At 44.1% G+C, this 18,261-nt stretch overlaps 1 protein-coding gene across 2 annotated transcripts in view; it reads right to left on the minus strand.

Annotated features, from left to right (window-relative positions):
* LOC147027788 (transport and Golgi organization protein 1 homolog) overlaps positions 1 to 8,962 on the minus strand; it is a 78,376-nt gene extending 69,414 nt beyond the window's left edge. The window contains exons 1-5 of one of the 2 annotated variants that reach the window (XM_085877365.1): positions 8,791 to 8,962; positions 6,246 to 6,377; positions 3,792 to 3,813; positions 2,733 to 2,821; positions 2,528 to 2,602 (exon numbers count right to left, since the gene is read on the minus strand). In XM_085877365.1, coding sequence (XP_085733491.1) covers positions 2,528 to 2,602; positions 2,733 to 2,821; positions 3,792 to 3,813; positions 6,246 to 6,377; positions 8,791 to 8,913 — 441 coding nt within the window. In that variant the 5' untranslated portion in view covers positions 8,914 to 8,962. The remainder of the gene's footprint in view (positions 1 to 2,527; positions 2,603 to 2,732; positions 2,822 to 3,791; positions 3,814 to 6,245; positions 6,378 to 8,790) is intronic. The other variant, XM_085877364.1, reaches the window with a different exon arrangement.
* Between the last annotated feature and the right edge of the window lie 9,299 nt (positions 8,963 to 18,261).

The raw sequence follows: 18,261 nt of genomic DNA on the forward strand, positions 1-18,261 counted from the left end.
GGGCCAAAACGATATATAGGATGATATTTCACCTCCGCCATCGAAGATGGACGGAGGTTACTGTTTTCACCCCTGTCTGTTTGTTTGTTTGTGAACAGTATTACGGAAAAACTCCTCGACGGATTTCGACGAAACTTGGTGGGGGGATTAGGTATGGTCCAATGATCATGCCATAAGATTTTGGACTTGGTTCAAACTCCAATATGACCGCTATGGCGGCCATTTTGAAAAAATATTTGAATTTTTTTGGATTTTTACATGTTTTGTGATTTCCAACCCCCCCCCCAAAAAAAAGAAATTATTAGAAAAAAAAAAAACTTAGAAAATTTTGCAACTTTTTTTTCAAAAAAATTGACTTTTTTTTTGGCATTTCTACATGCGTGTCAATCTAGTTTAGTTTATTCAATCGTGGTTCAGTAGAGTGTGATCCGTTTTGGCCATTTTGAAAAAATATTTCATTTTTTTTTTGCATTTCTGCATGTTTTAAGTGATTTCCAACAACAACAAAAAAAAATTAGAGAAAAAAAGAAACAAAAAAAAACTTAGAAAATTTTGCAACTATTTTTTCAACCAAATTTCGAAAAAATTTTTTTTGCATTTCTACTTGTTGTAAGTGATTTCCAAAAAAAACATGCCAAAATTATAATTGCGGCTGATTTGGAACTTCAGGTGGATATACCCACATAAAATCAATTTCTGTCTCAAGGAATCTAGTTATGACGAATGAATTGAGTATGTAAACGTTAAAAGTAAAAGGGAAAGTTGCAAACTATAACTCTGTGAGCACTGTTGACGTGAAATTGAATGAATAGGATATCAGGTTCACTTGAGTGACCTTGCAGTATTGGCGTCGGAGGTTTTGCACTCTACCGAGTGCTCCGCCTCTAGTTCAAAAATGTATTGGGCCCGATATGTTCTCGTGGATCAGGCATTACGTGGCGGAGGTATGCGCTCTACGGAGTGCCCTTCTAGTTCCACTTGCTTTCTCTACTAACCTCACCGCCTAATTTTGTAATAGTCCTGTCTATTTAATCAGGAAAAAACGTTTTTTTTAATTGATTCATTACGTGACTGTTTTTTTGTTCTTTGCGATGGAGCATTCCCTTTGTACTGTGTTGATATTTTGTCGGCAAACTGAGACCCCACCACCCAAGGGGACTCCGTCTCGAAAGATTGTGAACCACAATTGGTCATGTGGGGGCCCCTGATTGTCTCGGGATGCCATGCAATTGCATGGGTTGCATGGCCCTAACGCAAGATCAGAAAGATCAGAATGGGCGCAAGACCAGAAAGGAGGCAGTAGAAGACAAAGACCACTGACCTGTCTGTGATGGTGTGGTGATAGACCCATAGACTCAGCTTCATCATGAGAGATTCCAATAATCTTGAAGGCCTTGGTTTCCAAAGCATCAAGGAAAGTAAGTTGTGAGGCAAGGACACCAGCCAAAAGGGAAGAGCAGTACTCCATCAAGCTGCAGATGAAAGCCTTTGAGGTGAATAAGAAGTTCAGGTGTGCCAAGGAAGGACTTTGTATGAGGCAGGAATCCTTGTCGGCGATTGGTTTTGGAGGCCAACTTTAAAATGTTGTTTGCCCAAGAAATATCATGGCTGACAGTGAAAAATAGGAGTTTGAGCAACTGAACTTCAAGAGTGGTGCTAAGAAAGTAGATGGGAGGGTTTGCCAAACGGTCCTTTCGGAGAGAGATAGTGAGTGTGTGATATTTGCCAGGATTGAAAGACATATTCCAAGTGTTTGACCAGCTTGTGATTGTCTCATGGTCTGAATGGAGGGAAGAGGCTACAACCTGCCTGTCTGAAGGATGAGACGTGTCACGACAGAGGATTGAGTCGTCAATAAATAGATTGAGGATTTTCCAGAGTCCGAGAGATCGTTGATGAAGATGAGGATGAGGAATAGGACTGTGTCCAGAATACTGCTTTGGAGCACTCGAGCCTTGACAGGTAGAGGCGAGGAAAGGATTCTGTTGAGCACCACACATTGGCTCCGAGAGTACAGGAAGGCAGTGAGCCATGTGTGGAGTTGGCTTTGGATGCCATAGGCAGAGAGTTTGTAGAGCAAGGTGGGATGCCAGACTGTGTCTAAATCTAAAAATAAGTTTCAAGAGGCAGCCCTGATCTCATGTCTGACATTGAGGAGCTCCATCCAATTGAGGGCCTCGAGTTGGGACAAAAGGTAGGTAGTTCAACTGGACATTTTCTTTCTCGACGATGAATGCTTAGCAATTATCCACCACCTATGTCAACACAGCAACCAAAAATTGACAGCATGTACAGAAGCTGCACATTTTCCTTTTACTTCCCACGAACTGCTGAACTCTACAAAAGAGCTCTCCAAATGGCATAACATTGTAAATTTTTAAATCTTTTAACAATTTCAAAGGCCAGTTATGAAAGGATAACTTTCAACCAAAATTTTTTGTTTTTTTTAATCGCGATTCAAGTAAACATACCAGCTCAGCACAACGCAAAACATTAACATGGAAGGCACCATGAACATACAACCTACCTCCAAAGCACTTCGGACATGCTTCTGCTCATCACCATCATCCAGCTTTTTGAGCTCAGTTTCTTTTTCCAAAATCTGATGAGCAAAAAAGGACAATACAAAGCAAGGTGCAGAATTAAAAGCAAGTGCAACACTTATCTTAAGACAAGAAAGAAAGAAAAAAGCCTCATTTAAGCCATCTCACAGACGACGACGATGACCTTACCTGCTGTTTATATTTTTCCAATTCAGTTTGTAATAACTCGGTTTCTTTTTTATGTTGGTTAATAACAGCGTCCATCTGTCCTCCGCTCACTGCAGACACATACATACTTTGGTAAGCAAGACATCCTTGATTCTAAAGAAACACACACAAATGCACGCACACCTTTACCATTACTTCTTCCAGTGTTAAAAAGGACATGTGTGTCTTGCAAACCCAAAGCCATAATAATGTATACAGCATGCTTAAACAGACATCGATTGATCAACATTAAAATGATTACCCAAATCCACAGGCCACTCGCTTTAAATAGCAAAATTAACGGAGAGGGGGTGTTAACGGAAAAAAAAAAATGTCATGCTAATAAAGCTGACATTCAAACAGGTTTGTGAAAGGAAACAAACAATAATCTATTGTGTTCAAAGAACACCTTACCCCGCACTGTCTTGAAAAACAAGGACAAGAGCAGGGTCTACGAGCGGCAAATTTCATTGGTCGTGATGATGTAAAATGCCACAACATTTTGTGCAAGTACTGCTAAACCGAAGGGTTTTGAAAGGGTCAAAAAGGTAATTTGTGTTCTATCGTGTTCAAGTATATAATTCAAACAAAATAAAATAACGATTTTAAAGGTTGTAGAAAAACAAATTCGGAAGTTTGCCACCGTTGTGGCACCGTTTATTAAATCACCTTGTCCAACACGTTACATTAGTTATTAGTGCCTGTTGTTTGTGTCCTTTATGACATCCTTAAAAACAGTAAGTTTCCTGTTTGGAATGATTTTCAAATTTGATGGACTACCAGACAGGCAGACAGAGTAAAAGCTTATCTCAGTCTTCTATGCGCATGTGCGATCGGGACGAATTCAGAGCCAAAGTTATGCTAAAATGCAGGTTCGTTTTTCCAATTCATGTTAAAAAAAACATTCAACATTCAAATAAAATCAAGTTATCCCTTGATCACACACTGAGGTTTGCAGACAAATTAAACAAACTGCTTAACCCCGATTTTTTCTTCACATACATGGGGTAAAAAGTGGCCAATGGTGAAGTCAGTACTCACATAAATAGGTTTGCTTCTGAAGCTGCAAAGACAACAAAGGAAAATCAGACATGTCTTTTAGTGTACAGCTTGTTTGACAATGAAATGTGTGCTCCATAATTATTTAATCATAACATTTGGTGAAGTCACACAAAGCATTTTATTTTTCTTCCCAAGATCGAACCATCCCATGAGGTTAAAAGTAACAAGAGTGAGAATCGTTTTGTAATATATGTTCCCCTATCAATGTGATATTGTTGTGGTGCCGGGGGTCGGTAGCGAGGAACGATCGCTAGACGGAGCAATAGGGCCGTCTCCCACCGAACACCCGGAATTAAAAGGTCGTCACCCCGGATAACTCTGGGGTCGACGGGTCACTTAAAGGACCATGGTCGCCAATATTTTGACGGCGTGAGGTAGGGTCCACTTGTCTATTCCAATTTACCTAAGTACTCACGCAGTCTCGCTACCGGGGAAGCCACACCCTCGGCCGACTCTGTCTGAACCGAGTCGCATGTACTGACTCGGGTCCGGCATAACCGAGCGGGAGTTACCAGAGCTGCGCCGGTCCCAATGACAACTTACGGCCCAAACGGCCTTACTATTTCTCAAGCCCGCACCGTGCTGGGTCAATGGTAGAAACGACAGGCAACGAACTGGTACATTTAACAGATATTTATTTACAATAGGGAGGGAGACACAGAGCAGAGTTATCCGAATAAAAGAAATGCAATTTACAATGAACATAGGCACTTAACAGTCTCTACTTACAGGACGGGCACCACACACACACACACACACACACACACACACACACACACACACACACACACACACACACACACACACACACACACACACACACACACACACACACACACACACACACACACACACACACACACACACACACACACACACACACACACACACACACAATAAATGGGGCCAGTTGGCCTTTATTTGACTCTTCAACGAGCTTCAGGGAAGGCGAGCTGAGGGTAAGAGTTCGGTCGGGCACCTTTCGGCCTCGTGCGGTCTGGTCGAGACGAGCTGGTTCGGGGGGGAGGGGGGGACTCGAACCCACCAAGCACCAAGCACCAGGGACCGGGAATGACGCAATGGACGCCAGCCAGCACGAGGACACCAGCAGGGAAGACGAGACGATCTCAGCAGGCAAAACAAGGGCAAACCAGGCGACGAGGCTTCTTCTTTTGGCTATTGGGCACACCCCTGGACGGGTCACCACTCCTATTATTCATTCCTCACGTGAGGTGGGAGGGGTCCGTCCTGAGGTAATCGTTGCCCTGATTGGACAGGGTTTCGTGGGGTGATGTGCTGGCCATCCGTGATTGTACAGGGGGGAACCCCCTCCTTTCCTGGGCGGAGTCGGAGCTCTGAGGTGAGGAAACCTCTGCTCACATCCGTGGTCGAACGCACATGGGCAATGGCATCGATGGTGCGAAGAAGTGAAAGGAATTGATGTATAAAACTAACTAGAAAATAGCTCGCAGCGCACACATGAAATTCCCGTTAGACACAGGGGATGGATTCTAACTATACACATATACTTAACGAAATAACTAAACTTTGGGACTGCTGACTGTGTGCAAGACGCTTCCAAATCCGTAACAATATTTTCTAAGTCCAAAAAGGGCATAACTGTGAAAAAATTGATTAAACACCCTGAAACTCAAACTTGTTTTGCAACTTATCGCAATAAAGTTATATACCAAGTTTCAGTTGAATATTTTGAAGGGTATGGGAAAAAAAAGTCTGAAAAACCACCGGTGGGATGGACGGACAGGCTGAAAGCAAACCTATAGTCCCCTCGAGTGAAACCGGTTGGGGAATTTAATCATGTACACAAGGATTTGGAGGAGTGGGGGGGGGGGCGAATGAGATAAAAGGGACAAGGGAATTGCAGACAGCATCAAATTGAGCAAATCGTGAAATAACTGCCATGCATTCAGTAAAAACTTTCTCCACCACCAACATGATCCGATGACATGATCATTATCCGAGCCTCCGACAACCCCCATTACTCTCCTTGAATGTAAAAGTAAGGTGTGGTGCAATATCCACCACCACACGTCTTATAATGAGGTGACGATGTAAACATTCTCTCATGTTGCAATGATCATTTGTGCATTTTCATTTGTGTTTGTCATCATGCACAGAGGAGGTGTCCAATAGTGTTTAGTTTTTCTATCCAAATTCAAAAAAGGTATTTCATAAACGATTTTGTCTGCTGTATGTATGTATGTGAGTAAGTAAGTAAATAAATAAATAAATATGGGTGTTGTGCACAACACCACATTTGATACTGAGGATAAACTACTGAAAAAGTAAGCAAACAGCACAGTTTCAACAGCATAGACACGTGATCGCTTTCAGCTGGAGTTACAATTGACAACTCTGCATGGGTTGTGGCACGCGCCGCTGACCCTGGGTCTGCAGAACATCCTTACTCACCAACAAGCAATTCCACCAAAGATAGACCAGCAGACCAAGACCACCCAAAAGTACTGAAAGAAATACCACGTCCCACGACACTCCATAGAAGTCAAAGCCCGGTTGCATCTTCTCCGGTAGAACAGAGAGAACCTGTACGGAGGGGAGAAGACCAGGTCTTACAATCCACACCAATCTGGCCACAATGTGGTTCAAACGGTATCTGCAATGAGAACCTACATCGGGTTGTACCTACAAAGCCGCGTACTCAGGTACAGAGTGATTGCACCTTGGTACCAAGGACAGCAAACTCGATGATCGACTTGTTGCTCAAATTGGTCCGTGGGAGATTTTAAATTAAATAAACGAACAATCCACCGAAGTTTTACTATACTGTGCTATATATATCAGTAGTCAAAATAAATAAATAAATAAAATAAAATAAAACTTGCCACAAAAGGAAGCAGAAGTTTAAAATCCCCCAAGAGCCAATCAGACGCTGCCACATATATATATGAGCAATCGGCACAAAGTTAACCATTACTCGTTGAACTTGATGTGGCACACATAATAAACCAGAAACATGCACATCACCTCGAGGAGGAAACGTTCAATCCAGACAAGGATGTTCACAATGAAACCTGACTCAGGGGGACATTCGGCCCATCATGCATGTGCTACACCACCACCATGTTAAAATGGATGATGGGTGGATGATGATGGGTGGATGATGATGGGTGGATGATGATGGGTGGATGATGATGGGTGGATGATGATGGGTGGATGATGATGGGTGGATGATGATGGGTGGATGATGATGGGTGGATGATGATGGGTGGATGATGAGGGTGGATGATGAGGGTGGATGATGAGGGTGGATGATGAGGGTGGATGATGAGGGTGGATGATGAGGGTGGTGGATGAAGATGGTGGTGGATGATGAGGGTGGTGGATGAAGATGGTGGATGATGATGGTGGATGATGATGGTGGATGATGATGGTGGATGATGAGGGTGGATGATGAGGGTGGATGATGAGGGTGGATGATGAGGGTGGATGATGATGGTGGATGATGATGGTGGATGATGATGGTGGATGATGATGGTGGATGATGATGGTGGATGATGATGGTGGATGATGATGGTGGATGATGATGGTGGATGATGGTGGTGGATGATGATGGTGGTGGTGCTGGATGATGATGATGGTGGTGGTGCTGGATGATGATGATGGTGGTGGTGGTGCTGGATGATGATGATGGTGGTGGATGATGGTGGTGGATGATGGTGGTGGATGATGGTGGTGGTGGTGGATGATGATGGTGGTGGTGGTGGATGATGGTGGTGGTGGATGATGATGATGGTGGTGGATGATGGTGGTGGATGATGGTGGTGGTGGATGATGGTGGTGGTGGAGGATGATGATGATGGTGGATGATGATGGTGGATGATGATGGTGGTGGTGATGATGATGGTGGATGGTGATGGTGGTGGAGGATGATGGTGGTGGAGGATGATGGTGGTGGAGAATGATGGCGGTGGAGGATGATGGTGGTGGAGGATGATGCTGGTGCAGGATGATGGTGGTGGAGGATGATGGTGGTGGAGGATGATGGTGGTGGAGGATGATGGTGGTGGAGGATGATGGTGGTGGAGGATGATGGTGGTGGAGGATGATGATGGTGGAGGATGATGATGGTGGATGGACAGGTTAGTTAGTTCACACATTGTCTTGCGGGTCCCGTCAGGTTTCTAAACACAATGGTTAAGTATTAGACAAGAATCCAGTCAACTAGTTAGTTGGCTGCCGATTTAGCCAAACTATTTCCTGTGCTAGTTGCCCGGCTGCTTGGAGGATTGGTTAAATGTGCATCTGGTTGGGTAGAGAGCCGGTTCCTCGTTAATTATGATCGGCAAATTTGTTGGTCTTTCTACTTCGTTTGTTAACTTACCCAGCAGACAATAGGTTGGTTGGTTATGTGGGTCAAGCAGGTCAAGACCAAATATGTTGGACAATCATTCGAGCAGCTCGCTCATTGTTATTAATGCAGCTAATTAAACAGTTGACCATCCTGGTCACGAACTACATTGCTAAGTTATACCATCGTTATGGTTAAATTAGTTAGTCGAATGGTTAGTGTGGGTAGTCAGTTCCTTGGCAGTGGTTGGTTAATCCAACAGAACAAAAAAAAACACACGTGGTTGGTTAATTTGGACAAAAAACAATGAACCTATTGATTAGTTTTTGGTCCAAAAATAATCAGTTGGTTATATTACAGAGGCAGCAAGTTGGTTGATCGTTTTAATTAGCTGGTGATTAGCTAAGCCTCCGTTGAGTTATCGAGACAGCTTTCTAACCAGTGAAACTAGTCGGTCGGTCATTCTGAGTCACTTCGCCAGTCCATTACTTACACGTGTAGCCAAGTTTGTTAGTCGGTTGTTTGTTAGTTAGTCGGTTGTTTGTTAGTCGGTTGTTTGCTCTATGATCAACGAGCTCGTCACTTTAATCCGGCGAATCGGGGAATCAAACACCAACAATGTTCCCAGGAATCTCAACTGCCTTTCACCTGCTTCACCTTGGCCACCGTAAACAGGTACATGGCGGCGATGGGCCCCGAGTCGTCGCCCACGGAATCCACCACAGCCTCGAGCGAGCTCCGCAACGCCACTCCAGCCGGCTCGTCCGCCATTTCCCGCGCTGACGTGTGTACAGGACGAGTCCATCGAGTGCGTGCGCGGCCTTCGCTGTCGTCGTCGAGAGAAAACATATAAACTTTCACCGGCACATGATAAAATAAACGTCAAAACATTAAAAATAATAATAATAATAAATTAACTGTTTGTTTAGTAAATCTTTTTTACACTTCTGTGGTAAAGGTTTTCACATTGGATACGAATGGACTATTCCAGGCGTTCACCAAAAGGTGTTGCAAATCGAACGATCGATCGTTGCTTTGGTCAATCGATTGCTCGGTGATGTATTAATAGGCCTGGCGTGGTGTGATTGGTCGAGGCGCCACGTTGCGAGCAAACCCTCGTCAGGACTTATTTGTTCAGTGCTGTGTGGACGATACATTGCCGACCTAGGTTGATGTTCATACGGCGGTCAAACTGACCTTGTCGGTTTCATTGTACTCGTACACCCGTTCCCTCCGGGAGCGGCTGGAAGGGTTGTGTTATCCTGTGTGTGGTATATAGATTACAGTAGATCTGGGCTCGAAACGCCACAACAAGCTATTTAAACACGTTAACACGTCGTTTGTCCTGAGGAAAAACCCTTTGGGTAGAGAGGAGTATTATATTGGTTTGTAACAACATTAATATTATGCTATTATCATTCGTGTTGTTATTACTTTTGTTATTAGAAGCAACCTTGGAAAAATATCACTTGTATTCTATTTCCTTTATGGAGGCACTCGGTGGGGGGAAAAAAAGATGACGTGTAACAATGGCTACCACCAGGTGGCACTTGTGGCCTACGTCAGCACAATATGTGCGGACAGACAGATATACAGACCTTTTTGGTTGTACAAGTTCACCCACTCCCTTCGGAAATGGCGGGAAGGGTCATGTTATTATCCTCTCAGGGGTATCGTGTATAGATTACAGTAGATCTAGGCTCGGGGCCATCAGTCTGTGGGGAACGTGATAAGCATATAATGCCTCGAGAATGTCGGGTTTCCTCCATTTCAGTTTAGTGTTGTGCAGCAGTAGCGCCGACTGTTTAAAAAGGTAATCATACGTGTTTGTGGTTTATCATATTATTTCACTTCCGGTCGGGGTGCCTCACAAAATGTCAAGATATAATATTGTTACGAATTTGGAAGCCTTGTGCACACAGACAAACAGCCGTCCACGTGGCTTAGTTATTTCGATAAGTGTGTGTTTATAGTTAGGGCCCCTTACCTGTGTCTAATGGGAATTACACGTGTGTGCTGCGAGTTACTTTTTTAGTCCAAGGGTTTTTGCAATACAAATCGAGCCTCCAGCCAACCGAAACCATCACTTCTTCACTCCGCACATCATGCCGTTACACACGTGTCCAGCCACGTACGTGGGTGGAGATTTCCATCGCCTCAGATCGGGACTCGGTCCAGGAAGGCAGGGGCGTTCCCCTTGTCCAATCACGCTCAGAGGGCGACTTTCCCACGACACCCCGGCCAATGAGGGTGGAGATCGCCTCAGATGGCGACTTTCCCACGACACCCCGGCCAATAAGGGTTGAGATGGCCACAGAACGCCACTTTCCCACGACACCCCGGCCAATGAGGGTGGAGATCACCTCAGATGGCGATTTTCTCACCCCGGACAAAAAATATATAAAAGAATGCCAGGCTGGGGAGGTTGGTCGTCTTGGGGATCGCGGGTCTTGGTGCTGGCTGGTTCATCTGGTCCTGGGTCATCATTGTCTCTGATCTTCTCCATGGTCTTGGTTGATTGGTGCGTGGCCAGTTGAAGAGCGCAGTATCTGGTGCTTGGAGCGGCATCGTGTTACAGGTTCGAGTCCCACCAAGCTGGATCATCGAAGACCTCACAAGGTGGACAGGTCCAGGCACAGGCTCTGGTCTCCAGCTCACCTTTCCTCGAGCTGGAAACCTTCAATAAAGACCCGACGGGGTCCATTTCTTTGGGTGTGTCTCTGTGTGTGGGCCCGTCTTCAAGTAGGATTGATTAAGTGCTTTGTTTTGCTCATTGTACATTACATTTCTTATTCGTGATAACTGCTCTGTGTTCCCCTCCCCAATTATTGTTGTTAATAAATTCCCCTCTTGTTGAATGTACCAGCTCGTTCTTTGTCATTTCTGCCATTGGTTTGCCACGGTGCGTATTGGGGATTTGGAAGGCCGTTGCCGTAGTTGTACATTTGGACCGACGGCTCTGGTAACTCTGCTCGGTTACGCCAGATCCAAGTCGTTACCTGCGACTCGGATCGGACAGAGTCGGCCGAGGGTGTGGTTCCCCGGTAGTTAGACTGTGTGGGTATTTAGGTATATTGAAATTAGGCAATTAACCCTACCCCATGTGGTCGAATTATTGGCGATTCATGGTCCTGTAAGGGACCTGTGCCTTTCGGACTTATCCGAAGGTCATGACCTAAATTCCGGTGTGTTCGGTGGAGCCGACTCTCCTGCTCCCTCTAGCGGTCGTGCTCGCTACCGACACCCGGCCGCACAACAATATATATACTGTATGTATGTATGTATATATATATATATATATATATATATATATATATATATATATATATATATATATATATATATATATATGCAAACACAGCGTTTGACTGAGGAGGAAAAACTCCTTGGGGAGGAGGGATATTATTACGCTTAATATTGTTTTGTAATAACGTTAATATTATGTAATTATCATCAGTATTGTTCTTACTTTTGTTGGAAGAAGCAGTCTTGGAAAAACACAACAATAAGCTATCTATACACCTTAACACAGATTTTAACCAAGGCGGAAAACCCCCTTGCGGGGGTGGGCATATTAAGTCGCGCCAACCTCCATCGTGTGTGTGACTGTTAGTCCTCCTGTCAAGTTTGGTTGAGATCGCATAAGTAACGATCGAATATATCACCGTCAAATAGATAGACAGATACCAAATGTGTGTTTTAAGATGATAGAGAGATGGACCCTCGATTCACATTGCAATCGTATGTATTTTATAGACGTAGTCACGTCCCGTACTTTCTCGATGTATGTACGTTCCAATAGTACGTACTTTAAAGAAACACTCACGTTCTTAGTGCATGTACTTTTATAGATAAACTCACATTCTTATGAGTCCAACCTTAAAGAAATACTCACATTCTAATAGTATGTACTTCATAGACATACTCACATTGTTATAGTACGTACTTTGTAGTTGCACTTGTGTTCTTAATACAAGTACTTTATTACCTTTTTTAATGCAATGTCGAGGCTCGTATGAGAGCTAACACACAGAACGTACAACAAGGGGAGCAGGAGACAAGAGGAGTGGGAGAGGGAAGGAAAAAACAGTGTGAAACAGAGACTTGAGGAGATCTGTGGAAGGGAGAGGGATGGAGGGTGGTACACAGGGTAAACAAGATGGACACAACAGGGACTTTCAGGACCTTACACGACAGGGACTTTCAGGAAGGAAAGCAGGGAATTTGAAGGAGGTGGGTTTCGGGTCGATTAACGGGGGTAGAAAAGATCATGGATTTGGATGGGGGAAGATAAGAGGTGGTGGTGAACGGCTGTTTTGAAGACCTGGAGGGAAGAATGGGATTCAAGAGAGTGAGGGAGTTTATTCCAAAGGTGGAAAAAAGAGGAATGAAAGAGTAAAGGTGAGCAGTGATTCGTGATTTTGTTAGTTTTATCAGAAGGGGGTTGCTAGCGGACCTTCAGTGCCCTGCAGAAATATAGGGGGGGCGGACATATCTCAGGCAGAGCGGGGGGGGGGAGAGGCTGGAGAGGCGACAGTAGAAGACATAAAGACCACTGACCTGCCTGCGGTGAGTGAGGGAGAGACCTAAAGACTTAGCCTCACCATAGGAAATACCAATGATCCGAAATGCCTTGGTTTCCACAGCGTGAAGCAAAGAAAGCTGAGAGGTGGGAGCACCATCCCAGAGGGGAGACCATCAGGCTGTGGACAAAAGCTTTTTATGTGGTCAGGAGCTCAGGTGGGCCGAGGAAGGACTTTGCACGATGGAGGATTCCCAGTCGGCGACTGGCTTTGGAGGCCAGGTTGGAAATGTGGTTTTCCCAGGAAAGATCATGGCAGATAGTGATACCCAGAAGCTTGAATGAAAGGACTTCTTCAAGAAAATTGTTGAGAAAGTAGATTGGGAGGGGGGGTGGGGGGAGGGGTGTTCCAGATGGTCCTTTCAGAGAGACAACCTCACATTCTTATTCGTACATACTTTATAGACAGTCTTACATTCTTATAGTACATACTTTATAGATGTACTCACATTCTTATTAGTACATACTTTATAGACGTACTAACATTTCAATTGTACATACAGTACTTTATCGAGGTAGTCGGTGGAAAAAAAAACAAGTTAACATGTAATACAAGTCACCACCAGGTGGCATTTGTGGCCTACGTTAGCACATAATGTGTGGATCGACAGACAGGCCCAAATGCAATACCCTCTCTAGCAAAAGTAATTTTAAACCAAGTCGATAACATCCTTGAGTAAAAAAAATCTTCAGCAGATCACCAGACTAACGCACACCAATTAAAACTCTTCAAGGGAAATTGCCGGAGAGAGGTAAAGAAGAACACATTTAGTCAAAGTAGTTGGATTGGACTTAAAAGCCACAAGATATGTAGGTGTCAGATAGGAGAGGGTGTGACAATCTGGGTAAAAGACAATCATGTATCGACAGTAAGGAATGACATTAAGGAGTTGATGAATATCGAGGATTCTGTGTCAATTGAGATCATTATAGATTGTAGGGATAGTAAGATACTTGTGGGAAGCGTTTATCAGGCCCCTGGTATAAGCGAGGAGCAGGAGAGAGGGGTTCATGAAGAATTCAGAAAGGAATGTGGAATGACTGGAGTGTTGATTTTGGGGGGTTTTAATTTGTCAGGGATAGATTTGGTCACAGAACTGAGGAGTGTTTTCTAAGTCGAATACAGGATTGCTTTTTATGTCAGTTTATAGAAAAGCCCAAAGAGGTGGTTCAATAAGACACCTGTGGCATCTTCTGGGAATTAAATGGAAAGACCGTGTCCCCAATATCACAGTCCAAAGGATAGGTGGGATACCCAGTGTTGAGACACCAATTAGATCTGCTCCTCCCAGCACTGTATTTCTGTAATTGGCTATCTATAGAGTGTGGTGTTAGATATTTTTTAAGGCAATGATTTCAATATGGTAGATGAGGTGGAGGTAGCAGAACTTCTGTGGACAAGTAACTATGACAGTGTGCAAAACTATATTGTTGAGATGTGGAGTTGGGGATAGTGGGGTATATATGGCTGTTTGACTTCAGGGTGGTAAACTCAGAGGGTATGAGGAGAGAGTTATGTGCTCTCGATTGGGAAGAAGAAACACGTGAGCAGTCTGCATCAGAGAAACGGGTAACCTTCAAGGAGAAATTGACAATATTGTGAAGAGTGCACAGTAGGTGTAGTCCACTGAGGTGTAAATGTAGAGGCAGAAAGAGACCAGGTTGGATGAGTAGGGAGGTAAACAGTGTTATTAAAAGATAATCAGAAGGCAATCATTAAGTACAAATATCAGGACTAGAGTCTGACTCGCATCAGAAAATGAGTATACAGGGGCAAATTAAGAAAATAACTCGGCAAGCCAAAATAAAATATGAAATGGATACATATAGCCAAAAATCGAAACGTAACATCACAACATTATGCAAGTATATAAGGGGTAAAGAAGAAGTTCAGACAAGTGTGGGCCCGTTATGGAATAGTACAGGAGAATTGGTGGATAACGAAGATGGGATAGCAGGATTATTAATCAGATGGGATGGGATTAACAAGAACAATCAGGGGAACTTCCAATAGCTGAGAGCATCTATCTAGGAAGTGAGCAACGACTTCGAGAGGATACCCAAGTGAGAGTTGAGGAAGTAAAGAAACATGGGTGTTGGCTTAATGATTATGGTAGCAAGCTTTGTATCCTCGGGTCCTTAATTCAAATCCTGCTTGGCTGTTTAATTAATACCAGGTGGGGTTGATTTAGCCGATCATCCTTCTGCGATTGGAAAAATGAGTACCAGCTTGGTGGGAAGATTGAGCTGAGCTATTCGAGTATCCTGCATTGGAGTGGTGACCTGTCCATAATTGTGCCCAATAGCCCAGGAGACTGCATCAGCAGCACTGATGCTCTGTTCAGAGTATGGTACAAATGGATTTTGATTTTTTTTTTTTTTTTTTTTTGGAAGTCAAGAAACAGCTCAGAAAATTGAGGAATGATAAAGCTCTGGGGTCAGATACAATGCATTGAAGAGTATCGAGGGATCTCATTGGAGTCAGCACAGACACTAGAGGATTGGAAAGTACAGTATGGCAAAAGTAACACCATTATTTAATAAAAGGATCCAGAGAAGAATTGGGGAATGATGGACTTGTTCGTTTGACTTCAGTTGTGGGGAAAATAGAGATGTTAATTGATATATATATATATATATATATATATATATATATATATATATATATATATATATATATATATATATATATATATATATATTGTTGTGGTTACCAAATTCGCAAACCACCATTCAGGTCCCTTAGGTGAGGTATCTCGGTAAGTACATGTGTAGTTAGGTCCAAACCCGTTGTCTAGTGGGAATACATGTCATTTATGCGAGCTGCGACTCTTCAGGATAGCCGTTTTTCTTTCACTATCTTTATTTTGGACCAACCGCCATGATTACCAACACAACCACAACATCAACCACCAACCACAACGCCGCTTCACCACAACCGCCACGACCTTCACGTCACACCTCGCAACCGTAGCATCGCCACCGTTCTTGCCCCGCTGTGGGTACCGGTGTTGGACTCGTGCAGGGCGCACGTTGAACAGCGTGTACAAAATCACGGATTTTGTGCTTCAAAAACGGATCAAAAACGACACACGCCCACTTTTTGCCGTCCAATCGGTGAGCGAGGGGCGATTTGGCCCCGCCTCCAGAACGATCGATATATGCAAATTTGTGGATCAAAAAGCCTTCACGCCCACTTTTTCTCGGGCCAATGGGGAGCGAGGTGAAAGGTCAAAGGGAGGGGGTCAAAGGCAAAGCTACGGGGGGATAAAAGGACGGTGTTCGTCAGTCAGGGGAGGGAGAAAGAGTCAGAGAAGAGTGTGGAAGTCTGGAGCCCGAAGCCTGCAGTAGCTGGAGAAGCTGAAGAGAGTCGAACGAGGAGAGCCCAAAGAAGAGTCCAGGGTGGAGAGTCCAGAGGCGGAGAGGCGGCAGCGGCGAAGGCAGACGAGGGGGTGCTCGCGACGGTGCCGGGAGCTGCGCGCCCGAGGAAGGCCGGCAGCGCGACCTGGCCGAGGTGGAGACGCACACCAGGGATAATAAAGATCCTCTATACCCCGAGCATCAGCAACCCCCTCCTGTTTCCCCCCGCGCTGAGATAGTGCGACCAAGGGGGCCCCTTTTCCCACCCCCTGCCTGACATTGTCCGCGAGGCCCGCGGAGTGAGGCGCCATCGCCGCTCCGCGTCTCATCACCAGACGGGTAGGCGCGACCCGGTCTCGGCCTCAGGCCCGCCTCATCCTTGAGGGTATTTCTTTTCCTTGGTTTTGGGTATGTGTTGTCGGCGCCGTCTGTGAAGTAGAATTGTATAAGTGTTGCCGTGTGCTCGGTAGTCGGTATTAGCTCTGCACTGTGTTTTCACTTTTATATTTGCTTTTTGTGTAAATGGAATTGTGTTTTCTTTTTTTTGTGTGCATTTGGTGGAATTGTATTTGTGTGCTTCCCGTGTGCCGCGAATAAATGTGCTTTATTGTTGAACTGTTCTCCCGCTTCGCTTCGTCTTTTCCTCCATTGAATCCTCATCTTGCTTCACGTAAAGGGTTGGTAGTGGGCTGAATACGCCCGATAATTAATCGAACCGTCGAGGTCGACGATAACACCGCTCGGTTATTCTGATAGTACGGAACGGGTCGCTTAAGTGGCCCGTGTCCGAAGTCGACCTGCGGCGAGGTGCGATCGCCCGGTCTACCCTCCGCGTGGGTACTTAGGTAGGTCGAATTTGGCGAGCAACCCTATCCCACGCGGGGGCTGATTGGCTCGATCGCGGTGAGACCGAAAGGTCCACCCGTGACTGGTTCCCGGCGTTAGTCCGAGAGGGTCACGACTGGATTGTCCGTCCGGTGGGCGACGTGCCGCGATTCGAGTTACGTGGCCGTCAGCACGCCGGCGGGCGCGAAATCCGCAACAATATATATATATATATATATATATATATATATATATATATATATATATGTATATGTATATATATATATATATGTATATGTATATATATGTATATGTATATATATGTATATGTATATATATGTATATGTATATGTATATATATATATATATATATATATCAGAAAAGAAAGCTCTTTCTAACCACTGACTCACTCACTGACTGACATTAAAGATCGCATCCTTCCGGGTGATGTAGAAAGCTGAAATTTTGTGTGCCGATGCACATCGAAGCCAGTACACCAGAAAAAAAAAAAAACAGAATTGTTGGACATCTGTAAATGAAAATATAAATAAATGAAAAAAATGCAGGTGAGCGACCCAAGACAAAAGGGAAGCGCGGTAATTTTGTTTGCCGATGGACATCGAAGCCAATACACCAACAAAAATCACAGAACCATCGGAAAGCATGTGTAAATGAAAATAAAAATAAATAAATTAAACATCATATGCAGTTGAGTGACCCGAGACAAAGGGGAAGCACGGTTCATATGCTGACACAATGTGTAAGCACACCCCGCTAGTATATACAGTACATTAACATATATATATATATATATATATATATATATATATATATATATATATATATATATATATATATATATATATATATATATATATATATATATATATATATATATATATAGCCTGGTGTTGGCGCAGTGGTTAAGGCAGCGGCTTGGGATCCAAAAGGTCCTGAGTTCAAGCCCCGTTGGGCCACTGAATTAATACACCAGGGGGTTGACTCAGCCTATCATCCTTCCGAGGTCGGCGAAATGAGTACCAGTATACTGGGCCGGTGTATACCCCGATTAAAATAGGTGTACCATATCCCTGTGTCGTAAGAGGCGACCAGGGTTGCGTCAGGAAGGGCATCCGGCGTAAAACATGTGCCAAATCACGATGCGGATCATACGGATGATCCGCTGTGGCGACCCCTAACAGGAGCAGCCGAAGGAGGAAGAAGAAGATATATATATATATATATATATATATATATATATATATATATATATATATATATATATATATATATATATATATATATATATATATATATGTGCAGTGTCTGTATTGTGTTGTGTTGTCCTGTC

This window comes from Eptatretus burgeri, chromosome 4, assembly GCF_056783735.1.
Source record: "Eptatretus burgeri isolate ZD-2024b chromosome 4, Ebu_testis_v1, whole genome shotgun sequence".
Classification (NCBI taxonomy): Eukaryota; Metazoa; Chordata; class Myxini; order Myxiniformes; family Myxinidae; genus Eptatretus; species Eptatretus burgeri.